Source organism: Hydra viridissima, unplaced genomic scaffold (assembly GCF_058129835.1).
Source record: "Hydra viridissima isolate aposymbiotic clone 2 unplaced genomic scaffold, HvirCarnegie_v1 scaffold_6, whole genome shotgun sequence".
NCBI lineage: Eukaryota > Metazoa > Cnidaria > Hydrozoa > Anthoathecata > Hydridae > Hydra > Hydra viridissima.
This window is the reverse complement of record NW_028324305.1, coordinates 13,954,633-13,968,773: the sequence shown is the minus strand read 5'-3', so window position 1 is coordinate 13,968,773 and position 14,141 is coordinate 13,954,633. Positions and strand designations below refer to the sequence as shown.

The window sequence follows — 14,141 nt, the reverse complement described above, 5'->3', positions numbered from 1 at the left end:
AATTCGTTGATACTGTTGAGTGGAGAGATTAATATCCACTATTAATGCGAGCACTAGTTCCGCCGACAATGATGCTGGTTACTTTAGCGATGACTTCAGTGTCTTTTTAAAATTGTACCTTGATCCGGAGATGCAACTGAAAGTTCTTGAACAATAAAAGCTGAATCTCTTTTTGCTTCTTTCCTCAGCTTCATTTCCGTGGCCATACTTAGCTCTTGGCTACTTGACTCTAGGAGATATCGCAATTTGTTCTTTTGAGCTTTAGGGCCACAAGCGCTAAAAAATTTTGTTGACCGGCCAAGCCCAACTATTTTGCCATTCTGCTGGGAAGTATGTTGTACATTTTGAAATATAGGAATAAGTAAATACAATATTTTTATTAATGCAAGAAGAATAGGTGTCCAGTAAGCACTGCCGATGATGTCTCCCTATTTTTGTCCATTTCATCTGAAGGGTTTGATAAAAAACATCTAATTTTATTTTCTATACACTTTAAAACAGCTTCAGACTTTTCAACATCTCCTATTTCTTCAAGAACATATCTCATCAATGCATTAAACTTCCAAACTTTTGGGTTGTTCGTACCCATATATCAAAAAGAGCCATTCTGTTAAACAGCATAAGTATAATTAGTTAGCAAATATTCACAGAATAATTTTTTTTGCTTTAATAACTCAAAGGTATGAGGTTTAATTTGATAGTAATTAAAAACCAAACCAGATTTTTGTCGCATTACAAAAAAAATCAAAAACATAACACAAGTAAAAACTTTAAAATAAGTTGAAAATTTTATTTTTTTCCTCCTAGATTGTTAAAATGACACACTGTGAGGCAGTTTGAAGTTCCTTATACGATTCTTTAGCATTTTTGAACTTTATCAAGTTATTTACATAATTTCTCAATAAAACTTAGGTCAGGAGATTGCCCATGCCGCACTATGAAGCGAAAAGTTCAAAAAGTGGCCATAAGTGGAATTTTTTTAATACACCATTTTCATTAATTTTTTTTTACAACTTATTAGAAAAAATATCAAATGATAAGAAAAATATATATTTTGGTTCTCTCATGTCTACTATCCTAGTCAGAGAGTTGGGACAATAATTTAATAAAAGCGTTTATTACTTTACAAAATTTTGAGTTTTGGCCACTTTTTGACCATTTCGCTTCATTGTGTGCCGTTGCATTAGTGATAATTGCACAAAACCATGATCAACGAATTTGGTTATGTGTTTGGGATCATTGTCCTTTTGGATTGTTCACCGTAGAGACATAATCTCATCACCGTAGAGACATAATCTCATGGGTTCTAACCCATAACTTTAAATTCCATCGCTTAATAAGAAAAATGCAAATACCAACATACCTCCCTATTTTATCCGTTACTAAATTTGCTTAAATATCGAATAGATTACTTTTTATTACAACTAATGTAAAGTTTAGCGGTTTTCAGAAAATTGATTTTAAACACCATTCTAATTTTACGATCTTTTATCGCTTCCAAGTTCTTAACAAAATAAAAATAGGAACTTGCAAAAACAAGTTTTTATTTCCCAAAACACTTAGAAAGAAGATAAAAAAAAATTTTTTTTCACTTGGATAATTCTAAAATTGATGATTTTTTCAAAGTTCAGGAAAGGACGATGGTATATCAGCAACTTATACGAAAAAATTTAATTAAACGTATCATAATATATAAAGTAAGTTTTAACACATCGAAGCATTAGTCACTTAAGGTTACTTGAGAACAGTGATAAATATATAAATCGATTTTAAATTCATGTCTACGCACAGTGATTGAGAAACACTAAAAATTTGGCCAAAATATAGTTTTTTAAGTAGCGTAATTTCAATAATGTTATTAGCTAACTATTTTCTACGGTTTCTTATGATTCTAATGGTATAAAAAAAATAAATACTGAAATAATAGATTTAAACGTTAATATACGTTTGAAATTGATCGAAAACAGCTTTTTTTTTTTATCATTATTAAAACTTAATTTTCTCCCTATATACAAAGTTTTTTATTTTAGTTTTTATAACATGCAAAGATAATAGATAATTCTAAGTTAATCAGACAGACTTGCGTTCTTCTAAACAATATAGAAGTATACTAAAAATAATGGAAAATTTTATTCAAAACTTAAAAAAGAACTTTATAATCATAATCGACAACGTGATTGATTTGAAATTAAAGAAGCAATTTGGCTTCAATCAGATCTAGTTATTCTAGAAAAATTAGAACATTCCATTGCGTCAACTTTTAATAACATAACGTATCAAAATGAAAAGAAAACACCTGGAAGAAAATGCCTTAAATGGGAACAATCAAGCAGCAGAACAAAAAGAAGAAAGAGTGAAAAAATGGGAAAAGACCATACTTATGACGAGTTGATCTTATCTGCTACAATAAGTTCAAGGAGAAGTCAATGCTATAGTCTGTGTTTTACTTTAAACCAATTGGTTTCTTCTCCCAGTCAACCCAATAAAGTAATATGATTAAAAATGAAAAGCCTACTATAAAATTATCTCCAAAAGAAGGTTTGGCTTTGATGGTCTCAGCTGGTTAGTCCCAAATAGCTTATCAGAAAATAAGGATTACAGCTAAGGAAAGAAATGCAAATATATCCTCTATATAGTGATATTTTATTAGCAAGAAAAGAATGCTATCCTAATGGCATTATATTTAGTGAGCAAAGTGCTGAAATTAAACTTCAAAGTCTTCTTGATCAAACAATAATTCGTTTTTTTTCAAATGGATTCAATCATAACTCAAATTATTCAACTAGAGAATAACGATAAAACAAAAGGAATATTAAGTTGTAAATGGGGGGTTCGATGGTGCATCTGGTCAAAGTGAATATAAGCAAAAATTTGACAATAATAGTTCGAAAGACTCTGATTTGTTTAGTACCACTTTTGTTCCTTTGGATCTTTCATTTGGAAACATTTCTGTTTGGACAAACCCTAAACCATTGTCAATTAGATTTCTTCGACCAATACGAGTTCAATATCTAAAGGAATCAGAAGTTATTTTGAAATTCGATAAAGAATATATTCATAATCCAATAAATTTACTAGAGGATTCAGAGTTTAAGTTGATAAATGGTTTAGAAGTAATTCTAACTAAAGTTAAATTTAATTTAAAATTAACAATGATTGACGGTAAGGCTGCCAATGCAATATGCTCAGTTTCTTCACAACAAGTTTGTAATATATGCTCAGCTTCTCCTTAACAAATGAATTCTACTGCATGTGGCTCAATACCAACTCCAACTTCTAATATAGATAACATTGAATTAGGCCTTTCTCCATTGCATGCTCGGATAAGGTGTTTTAAATGTTTGTTACACATTTCTTTACAGACTTGAAATAAAAAAATGGCAAATTCGTGGTAATGATGACAAAGAAGTTTGTGGAAAAAAAAACGAATCATACAAAATAAATTCTCATTGAAAAATTAGGGTTAAGAGTAGATTTTCTTAGGCAAGGTGATTCTGGAACTTCAAATGATGGTAATACTACCAGACGAGCATTTTAACATTTTGATTTATTTTCTTCTATTATAGGCATAGATAAAGAATTAATAGCACGTTTAGCAAACATTTTGAACATAATAAATTCAAGTTATGAGATAGATACAATAAAATTCAGTAAATATTGCACTAAAACAGCAAAGCTTTATTGTGAAAAATATAATTGGTTTATTGTGAAAAATATAATTGGTATAATAAGTTATTGCTTCAGTTCTGAAATAATTTCAAAGTTCTTGTTGCCAATTGGATCATATTCAGAAGAAGCTCAAGAATCTAGAAATAAAGATAATAAACAATTTAGACTTCACCATTCAAGAAAAGATACAAGACTCCATACAATTGAGGACCAACTTCACTATCTTCTTATTACAAGTGATCCAATAATATCAACTATAATAATTTCTCAAGATACAAGTAAAGTTAAAACAATTCAATTATCAAAGAGCGCTCTAGAACTTGTTAAAAAATCAAATAAAAAATACCATCGATGAAATCCAAACTGATAATGAAACTGATAATGAGTACAATGAGTATGACAATGAAGACGAAGAAAATTATGAGTTAGTTACTGAGGAAATAGATTACGAAGATGTGTATGAACATAATGAATAAGACGATGCTGATTTATTTCTAAGCTTATTTTTCAATTTAGGTGAAATATAAAACGTATAGATCATCTTAACTAATTATTTTCATAATTTTTCATTTGGTTTTCAAAATGATAATTAGTTTAAAACTTAATTAGTTAAAATTGCTCAGGGGCAAGGTGGTGGGCCCAGTAAAAATTGCTACCCCCTGATCATACTTAACCATTTTAAAAATACTTTGAGTCTTCTTTCCTTGCCTACTTTTTTTTTTTACATCTTAGAGTAAATTTTCAGCAATTTTGAACGAGTATTTTGACAAAATTAATTTTGGCCTAATTTTAAGTTATTCCTGATCACTGTGCTACGGTAAAACTTTTCAAGATTCAGTTGTTTTCATGAAACAACGACTGGACGTAACATCTAAGATTGTTTTCTATCAATTATTGTAAGGTTCCGCTGCAATTTTGAATTTCGATGAAAAAGTAATAATTATCTTATAACTGACATGAAATCTTATTTTTTCATATTTAATCAAGTACTCTGATAACGCGATTAAATTAGATGGTATTTTGGTACCAATTCTTAACTTGATGAATCACCTGTATTAAAAAAAAATTATTAAAACTCCTACAACATATCATTTTATCCTAGTTAACAGTGATGAATTTTTTTTCTAAAGCATATAGCTTCATGGTAATTTACTTCTTCCTTCCATTATGATTACCGGAAACACTATGCTGCAATCTTCTTATTGACTTATTTCTTATTTTCTCGCAACCTTGCGACTTGCTAAATTACTTCTTTCTTCAAAGAACTGAAATAAATAATGCGAAAGGATAACAAAAAAAATCTTTAAAACTACGATCATTCCAGGGGAAGTACGATCATTCCAGGGGGGAAGACAAACGACCCGATAATTAAAGTCTTGATAAAAAAAAAGACAACAAAAAAAAACAAAGAGCGGGAAGAAATTTTCCAATCAACGATCTTTTAAAATCGAAACCTACAGATGAATGCCAATAAGCATTAAATCGTAACAAAAAAAAACAACAAAAAACAAAAACAAATAACAATCAAACAATGTTATGGACAAAATCACTCAGTGTGACTTACTTTTAATATTTTAATTATTTATTCATTCTCATTTGAACTTTTTGCTCACGGCTTGCAGCCAAAACAAACTTCTTAATCTTATAAAAACCTATGAAATCTTCTATCTTCTCGAATTCTTAAACTTCTTTCTTCATTTACAGTTCCTTCAAACTGAAAGACAATGGAAGCAAATTTAATTCACTTAAAAGGTTGTTTAAAACTCCCCTGGATGAAAATAGACGCAAACAAGACGCTACAAAAGGCTTTAGAAACAACTCTATTATGAGGTTATTATGACCATACATTATGTACACTGTAAAAACAACTCAAAGAATGTGCTACAATATTCTAAGGAACTGATTGGTGCTTTAAAAGTTCTAAGGAACTCGATCAATCAATACCAGATTAGAACTTCTTTCTTTTGATCAATTTTGCCACTTTAACGATCTGCAAAAATGAATTAATATTTTATTATTAATGTACTAGAGCTTACATGTTAAACTAATAGCATTTTAAAAAGTTTTACAACTAGGAACAAAATTTAGAAACAGCTAAATCAGATAGAAAAAACATTTATAGCTTAAATTTTTAGTTAAATACTAACTTAGAAATACAACCTCCAATATCAGAGGAAACAAAAATTAGTAGAGAATAAAAAAAGAAATCTTTCTTACAATATGGTGACCTTGATCGAGATCTTGAACGAGAATATGACCGTCTTCTATAACCACGAAAATTACTTCCACGATAACGAGAAGACCTAGAAATTTATTCAAATAGGGCCATTAACAAATTGGAATATGTCATAGAACCCTATAGAAAACAGTATGTTATAAGATCAAAAAATTTGATTATAAAGAAATTTTAAAATTTAAAAACTTTATGACATAAGACATCCTACATAATCTTATGATGCTAACTCATAAGGTAAGCTAAATACAGCAAGGGAATATAAATCCACACTAACCTTAAGGACAAAAGAAAACGAACCAAAAATTTCAAACAACTACATATTTTAACACAAATAATTTTCTCATACATTTCTTATATGAATTTCAAATATTGCTCAGTGAAATCATATGGCATTGGTAACAGCCTTAATCATGGTTCTAAAATTTTTGCAGGTCTACTTGAGATTGTAATTGAGCGTGGCAATCCACTTCTTGAAGATCTTTAGGATAGTGACACTGTTGTAAGGAATGCACTGGACTCAAAGTATTTCTAAAATTAGTAATCAAGTGGAGAGGTGCTTTCTTTTGGACTTAACCTGACAATTTCAGACCTCTTGAAACAATATCTAAATCCAACTGTTTGACAGAATTGCCAGAAAAAAGTGAGCAGAGAGCAGAATAAATTGCAGGTCTTGCTTCCAAAAAACTTATTATAATTGTTTGCTTTAGATCACATCAATTTTAATGTCTATTCAAAATAATGGTTCTAAAGTTTGTGTGGATTTTATGCTTGTATGCTGTTAACAATACTTTATAATTTTTTACATAATTTCTTTTTTAAAATAACTAAAATAACCAAATGTGCCTTACTAAATATTTTCAAAAAACACACCTGACAATAGCAATTTGTTATTTTAGTTAAGTTGTATACATCAAAAACTTGAAACTGGAAAAACTATGATGCCATTAATGTTGTATTTGAAATAGTGCTCAGGCAAAAGGAAAATTAAAAAAAAACAGAAAAAAAACTGTGTAATAAGAAAATAACTCACTGTGTTGGTCTTCCCATATACACACCAGGTGTAGGTGTATGTGCACGCTGAGTGATTGAGAAATCCACACGAATACGTCTTCCGTCAAGCTCTGCACCATTCATTCTTTCCTTAGCCTTTTAAAAACAATTACAGTTATATAATTTAAAAACAAAACAAAGAGCAAATTATAAAATTTAAGTAATACTTACATCTTCAGCTTCTGAAATTGATGACATATTTAAAAAAGCAAAACCTCGTGATCGACCAGTCTTAACAGAAGAAAAAATTTAAATAATCTTTATTCACTACCTTTTCTAAAGACTTGACAAAATAAAATGACAAGCGCCAGTAATATTTTTTGCTTACATTATGATCATGAACAACATTGCAATCAACAACACGCCCATATCTTTCAAATGCCTCCCGAACTTCCCGATCTGTAGTATACAAGCTCAAACCAAATACTCCTAAACATTTTCCTGGTGGAGGAGCTTCCTAAGGTAAAAAAGAAAATGTATGGGATTTTTAAATTTGTTTACAGTCAAGTCTCAATTATGTATAATCAGAATGATCAAAGCTATCTATATCTTTAAAGAATTAAATTTGCTAAAAAAATTGCAAAAAAATTAGCTTAACAAAAAAAGAATACTTTAAACTTCATTTTCATAATCTAACAAAGCCTACCCTGTTGCCAATGTGACGCTTGCGATGTGACAGTGGTGATCTGCTTCTAGATCGATATCTACAATTTTATTTATCAAACATAATAAGCCAAACTATTTACTATATAGAAAGGAAAACCAAATGATTTTTTAACACTTCTATTTTCTATTTTAAAAAAGATATTTGAAAAAGTGACAAAATTTTATTTAGTTTTTTTTTTTTAAAAAAAAAAAAAGAAACTAAAATAATCATAGGAGTTTTTAAACATTTTCTGATATAAATTTCTGTTAAAGAAATTCATTCTGACATTAAAACTATTTACGTTTTTTGTTAAAATTAAAATAGCCTAACAGAAGTTAATTATAATAAGGAAGTTATATAAGCTAATTGACCAACTTATATGAAAACAGAGGTTGAACAATCATTTGTATTTTTAGTATTTAAAATTTTATAAGCATAAAACAAACCTGCTTCTTCTTCTGGACCTTGACCTACTACGAGAATTTGAACGAGAATAGGACCTTCTGCGATTTGGGCTTTTAGAACGAGAGCGATGAGGAGAATAGCTCCTTGAGCGTGACTTCACACGTGATCTACTACGTGTTCGTGACCTTGATTTAGATCTAGATTTTGATGGTGATCTCGACTCAGACTTAGAGTGATTTCGAGGCTGAAAAATTAAACAATCAATATTAATTTTCAAAAAGAATCAACAATTTTTGCTTTTATTTATTGAGGAAAAATCTGTATATGCAAATTTGATTAAGTATAAAAGAAAAAAATTTCTAAAAGGATTTAAAAAAGACAATCTAGATTTAAAATGCTAAATAATTCCAAACTAAGTTTTAAAATAGAACAAAAAACATAATTTAAAAATATGATTTATTGGTGTAAATTCCAAACAAAAATTCCAAAGTTAAATTTTAAAAGATTGCTGCATATTTTTTGGTTGTTTATGTACTAGGGTAAAAGATTTTTTTTTTTTGTGGTAATGTTTTTTGCAGTATTCACTTATGAGAAAAATACTTTTGAATACTAATTAGTACAAGTTCTGACTAGCTCTCAAAATGTATAAATATGTATATAAAAATATTTTTAGCAAAAATTTAACATTTCTCATTTAACTATAGCTAAACTTTAATGATTGAAATTTTCCTTTAATAAAACAAATTTTACGATGATTCAAGAGTATCATTTTTTTTTTACACTTTATGGATATTAGCTTATAAGATGACAATTAATATTAGAGAAAATAAACCTATCTTTTACATTTTTTGATTCTCAATAGGAAAGAAATGGTTGTTCAAGCAATAGATGATTTAACATTATGTAAACATTTAATGTTTTTTCTAGTATAAATCTGTTTTATGCAGCATTTTAACAGCAAAGTTTAAACTTGGCACAAAGAATTGTCTGAAGCCCTTTTTTGACTAATTAAACTAATTTAAGTGATTTATGCTTCAATCATGGAGAACCTTGACAGTTTTAAAGAGGATACAACAGTGGCCCCTGTATCTCAAAAACGTAAAAAATATGAAGTTCTTTCTTTAGGCAGCTTAGCAAAAAGTTGCTGAAGGACCCTTATCAGTTTATGTTGCCTCCAAAAATTATGCTTAACAGAGAAAATGATTAGATAGCGTTTAAAGAAACAACAAAATGAAGAAAGTTTCAAGAAAACTGGTCCTGAAAATGTGTTAACCAAGTTTGAAGAAAAACATTTGGTTAAATGGTTTGATGTGTTATCTAATTTTTAGGGAAAATCTAAAACAAATGATTTAACTAAAGCTATTTCAGAAAACATATACAAAAACGTCTTAAATCTTCCAGTGCTCCACCATTTTAAAATGGAATTACAACTGAGTATTAGGTAAAATTGTTCCTAAAAAGGAAATCCAGAAATAGTTCTTTGTACTGCTGAATCTATTAGTACCGCAGCAGCAATGGTTGTAACCATTGCTACTGCTCTGACAATAAATTTTTTGAATATTTTTACAATTTTTGATTAAAAAAAAAAAAAAAAGATTGACTTCTTGTCCTTGATCATCCAGATATTTACTACGATATTGGTGAGACAAACTTTGAACTAAAACTGAGCATGAAGAGAGTTCTTTCAAGGAAAGGTGTGAAAACAATTTACAAAGTTAACTTAACAAGACCTAAAGAAAGCATCACTGTCTGCTATTGCTTTAGTGCAAGTGGTTCTAAGTTAAAACCCTCGATCATTTTGAAAGAAAAGGCACTCAGGTGTCCATCTATTTCTTTGAAGGTTACATAAATTGACCCCATAACTTTTGTTTCTTTTGTCAAATAAAAACTCTAACTACAAAAGGCACCTATCATACCAAAATTAACTATATATAGCAGACATTTTGAGGTATTTCAGATTTATTTCATTTTATAGATGGACTATGATGAAGTTTATCTAAGAATAGATCATTTTAAACAAGAAAATAGACATTCATTAGATATTCTTTTTCAACGTTATTATTTTTTTGACGATCGTTTATAAGTTAGTGAAAAGAAAAGTATGTAAACGTGTAGAAGCATGTACAATTTAAATTAAGACTGCGCCCATATAATTAGTTAACCTATACATCCAGACAAAATGTAGCAAAAATAAAAATAAAAAAAAAGATAAAACTTTTTATCTGAATACATATATGATTCTGATAATTCAAAAGAGGGAGTCTCGTTAAAGGGATGTAAATCAGAATAAAGATAATCTTACCGCCATTTTTTTGCATGAGCAGTCCCTTCTCCTTTACCCACGACTGGCACAATGCATTTTGGGAAATTTTAAGCCAAAGCGCGTTTTTGTAAAGCTCGATTTTCACATGTGAAAAAAATTGTGCGAATCACAACTTGGACTTATTCTTTCGGAGGAAAAATAGAACAATTTAAAAAAAATTTTGGATAGGTAAACAAAAAAATGTAAAAGAAGAGAACTATCTCTAATTCTGAATATTGAGATTTGAGTTAACATTTTTTGCTAATATTAATATGGTTTTCTTAGAGCATTTTTTAGGCCTTATATTTCTTTTATCATCAAAAATGTTCAAATAGTAAAAAACTGAAACTATAAAGCTTAAAAAAGAAAGTGTACTTGAAAATTTCAGGCTTTAAAATTTTATATATTATAACCACATAATGACAACTAAAATATTCTTCTTGTTAAAATATGAGTTAAAAAGTGGTTTTATCAATCGAAATATGATTGGTTTGCGGTCAATTTATTCAAAATTTATTGGTTAGAGTTCACTTAAGAAAAAAGTTTTAAAACTTTTTTCTTAAGTGAATAAAAATTTTTTCTTAAATGATTAAATACCAAAAATCAAACTGTATGTACTTTTATTTGAAAGAGATCTACAGTTTTTTTAAATTAGTTTTGAGCACTTCTATTTGTAATCGAAATCGCGTCTCTTGTGAGTATTTTTTGACTATTACCAGTAACGGCTGATAATTAATTATTCGAAGAAAAATCCTACATAATATTTGTAAAATCTTGAAATAAAATTTTCGTCATTACCGTAAAATGTTTTTGGCTTTTGAGGTGACTGGCCCAAACAGGATTTTTTTTTTTTTAAACTTAATTTTCGGTTTGATATTTTGAAGCAAAATCGTGTATATTCCTTAGATAGTTGTATAAAATTTTAAAATTTCATGAGTTGCTACAATGTTCCAGAAAAGAACGCTTTATCAAAAGCAACAGAAATCAGATTTTTTGAAGTTATGCAGATTTTTTCATTAACAGCAGTCATTAGTGAAGGGATATTGAGTGAAAAATGCTTCATTTTAAGTTTTCAGTAAATTGTGTTTAATCTAACTGATTTTGGAAACCCATTAATACAAAACGATTTTGTTATAAGGGCTCAAAAAATTTGGGTAGTATTCGAGTTCCACCCTCCCCCCCCCCCCCCTTAAAAAAGTCTCAAAATAAAAGTCCTTAAAAAAAATCATTAACAACCTTTTTTTTTTTTTTTTAAATACAGACTTTGAATTTAGAATTTATGCGAACCCGATAAAGCTTATGCGAATCCCATGAAAGTTATTCTAATCCTACCACATTTAATGATCATCAAGCCACTTGTTTTAAACGGATTCTTACTTTTTTAACTAAAATACCTTTTAAATAATTTCTGGAATAAATTGAAAAATTAGTTTACAGATTGTAAACCATAAAAAAACAAAAAACGTTTAGAGTAAATATATGTTATTTTAAAACTGTTGACTTCCTTTTATAATTTCAAGTTAAACTCCTTAAAATTTTACTTTTATTATCACGCGTGTCAATATAAAAAGTAACGATACAAAATAGCTTTAAAAAAGATTTAAAAAGATTTTTTTTTTTAAAAAAAAAGTCGCAAATTTGGTTATAAAAATCACAAGAATGAATCACCTGCTTTATAATAATTTGGTTATAAAAATCACAAGAATGAATCACCTGCTTTTATAATAATCACAAACTTCAAAAGCATAACACGTTTTAAAAGCTCGTTTGTCTCACTTATTACCCTCAAATGAATTTTCGCATAACGAAATGTTTTGGGTATTAGAATTCTTTTGGTTACGAGCAAAAAAGGCTATTTTCTCCGGATTTAATGTTCCGCAACTAAAAAGTTAAAATTGAAAATTCACGTGGCATATATTTCAAATGCCTCTTTAGAAAAACCAGCATTATAGAAAAAAATCGGATACCATATATGGATTCAGAAAGGTCTAAATGACAAGGGAGCCTACAAGTTTAATCTAAAGTGACTACTTTTTTTGTTCTTATTTTGTTTTGCTAACAAAGAATGTTTTATAATTACAAAGGTTTAGTTCTGAGAAAAAGTGATCAATTGCATTCAACTGAAAAATCTTTTTTAAAAGAAATCGTTGGGTAAACCTTAGGGTGGGGAGAAAAGGGGGCGTAGTAGACCACTCATACATATATAGAATCGGTAGCAAATCTAAGTAAAATTAGGCATCCGTACGCATCTGAATTAAAACCTGAATATAAAATACAACTTTTTTTTGTTAAATATTTCTTTAATCTTTGTTCAATCTTTATTCAATTTTGCTAAACTTTGTTCAATTTTGTTCAAAGACTCAATCACAATGCTAATCCTTAAACCAAAATTTAAAATTGAAAATAAACCAATTGTCATTAATTCATGACATAGAAACATGGAATGATAAACAGGGATTATAACCCCAAAGGTATTAATGTTCATAAGGTTTACCGGGCAGGTTTAATTAAAAATGCCCAATAGTCTTTCCAGTTCTGGAAAGTTAACGCAAAAGTAGTTTTAGGTGTTTTTTTTTCAAACTGTAAATGATTATTACTTTCAAAGGGACGATTTCATGAACTGAGAAACTTTTCTTCATTAAGCTGTTGATTAGATCTATTTTAAAACTTGATTAATCTGTAACTTATTTCGTTCTTTGACTTTTGTAGGTCAAAAGTAAATACGTCAAGAGAGAAGATACAAGTGAAGGTACTTCATGAGTGAAGATACTTCAAAACATCACAGAGTGTTATAACTTTAGTTTGCTTCTGTTAAATAAGAAATTCGTTGCCTCATTTTTGTTAAGAACCATACCTAAAAAATAGGAAGAATAGAACATCTTTATGCAACAATTGCGACAATGATGATATTTTGAGGTGATTCTACTGCTTTCTCTAACAATCGCAGTAATAATGATGAAATGGTGGTGGTAGCAATATTTATGGTAAAGACTAAAGATTAAAATTTTACACATTATATATATTTTAAAAATACACCTTTTCTTGAAGCATGATCTGTAGAAGCATCTTTTAAAGGATTTGATGTTATTGCTAGTTTTTCCTGGGTTTCTCTGTGCGTTTCACATATTTGCCGCGTTGACTCACGATTTTCGTTCAAACTTTCAGCATATTGTTTTTGATGTTCGTTATATTGCTCTAGATTCTCACGCCTGGTCTCAGCATAAATATCCTGGTTCTTTTGATGTTGTTGTAGTTGCCAGTCGTAATAAGGGTAAGGGCTTTTCTGCCTCTTCTGATTCCCATTTTTAGTATTGATTTTATCACTAAAATCTTGTATATATTTACAAGATCCTAAATTATGAATTACAAACAACGTTAGCACGAAAAATATCATTTACAAGTTTCCTTTGGTTACAGCAAATCTTTGCATTCTTTGCGCACAAATAGATAACCGTAATTGAAATTTAACGAAGCGTGAAATAAAGTAATATGAAACGTTTATTTTGTTTTAAAAGTTCCAAAAGTTTTAAAAACATTTTCAATTCATTTATTTGTTTATTTTATTGTTTGTTAAAGTCTCATATTTGAATTAACACTAAATGCTTTCCGCAAATTTTTAAATTTTTAAACTAAATACTTTTTATGATGAATGTTTTTGTTTACTAAGAAAACTTACAAGAAGACTCCATCAAGAGCCTTCTTGCCGGAACAAGACGGCGAGAGTTCTCCTTAGGCACTTCGCAGCAATGGGCCCTTTCTAACAGCCTTAAAAAATGAACTCTAACCTTTTGTCATAGCCTACCATTAGATTATATCAAAAGTATAGTTTTAAA

General features: G+C 28.9%; 2 protein-coding genes across 6 annotated transcripts; both read right to left on the bottom strand.

Moving 5' to 3' along the window:
- Positions 1–3,591: 3,591 nt before the first annotated feature.
- Positions 3,592–11,138, bottom strand: LOC145189927 (transformer-2 protein homolog beta-like). 5 transcript variants are annotated; one of them, XR_016453234.1, is made up of 10 exons: positions 10,309–11,138; positions 8,048–8,250; positions 7,602–7,659; positions 7,284–7,412; positions 7,127–7,186; positions 6,936–7,051; positions 5,887–5,972; positions 5,614–5,659; positions 5,234–5,383; positions 3,592–4,934 (listed from the first exon to the last, which is right to left on the bottom strand). XR_016453234.1 is itself a non-coding variant. In XM_090090048.1 (9 exons), exons 1-8 carry the CDS (start codon positions 10,312–10,314, stop codon positions 5,652–5,654), a joined length of 654 nt encoding a protein of 217 aa, XP_089946174.1. In that variant the 5' UTR covers positions 10,315–11,107; the 3' UTR covers positions 5,084–5,383; positions 5,614–5,651. The 5 variants fall into 5 exon arrangements, 3 of the variants coding, with proteins under 3 accessions (XP_089946174.1, XP_089946173.1, XP_089946172.1); XR_016453235.1 differs by having other exon boundaries at positions 7,602–7,647; positions 10,309–11,107; XM_090090048.1 differs by lacking the exon at positions 3,592–4,934 and having other exon boundaries at positions 5,084–5,383; positions 7,602–7,647; positions 10,309–11,107.
- LOC149887144 (uncharacterized) lies at positions 11,124–13,818 on the bottom strand. The gene is made up of 2 exons (XM_090090055.1): positions 13,345–13,818; positions 11,124–13,162 (listed from the first exon to the last, which is right to left on the bottom strand). Exons 1-2 carry the CDS (start codon positions 13,700–13,702, stop codon positions 13,098–13,100), a joined length of 423 nt encoding a protein of 140 aa, XP_089946181.1. The 5' UTR covers positions 13,703–13,818; the 3' UTR covers positions 11,124–13,097.
- Between the last annotated feature and the right edge of the window lie 323 nt (positions 13,819–14,141).

Bases quoted from the DNA above. Each gene is read 5' to 3' on its own strand.
- LOC145189927 (XM_090090046.1), bottom strand. The intron at 7,413-7,601 runs GTAGGCTTTGTT...TTTTTACCTTAG, and splicing joins AGCGTCACATTGGCAACAGG to GAAGCTCCTCCACCAGGAAA. The intron at 7,187-7,283 runs GTAAGCAAAAAA...TCTTCTGTTAAG, and splicing joins ATGTTGTTCATGATCATAAT to ACTGGTCGATCACGAGGTTT.
- LOC149887144 (XM_090090055.1), bottom strand. From the start codon at position 13,702: ATGATATTTTTCGTGCTAACGTTGTTTGTAATTCATAATTTAGGATCT. The intron at 13,163-13,344 runs GTGTATTTTTAA...CCTATTTTTTAG, and splicing joins AGATCATGCTTCAAGAAAAG to GTATGGTTCTTAACAAAAAT.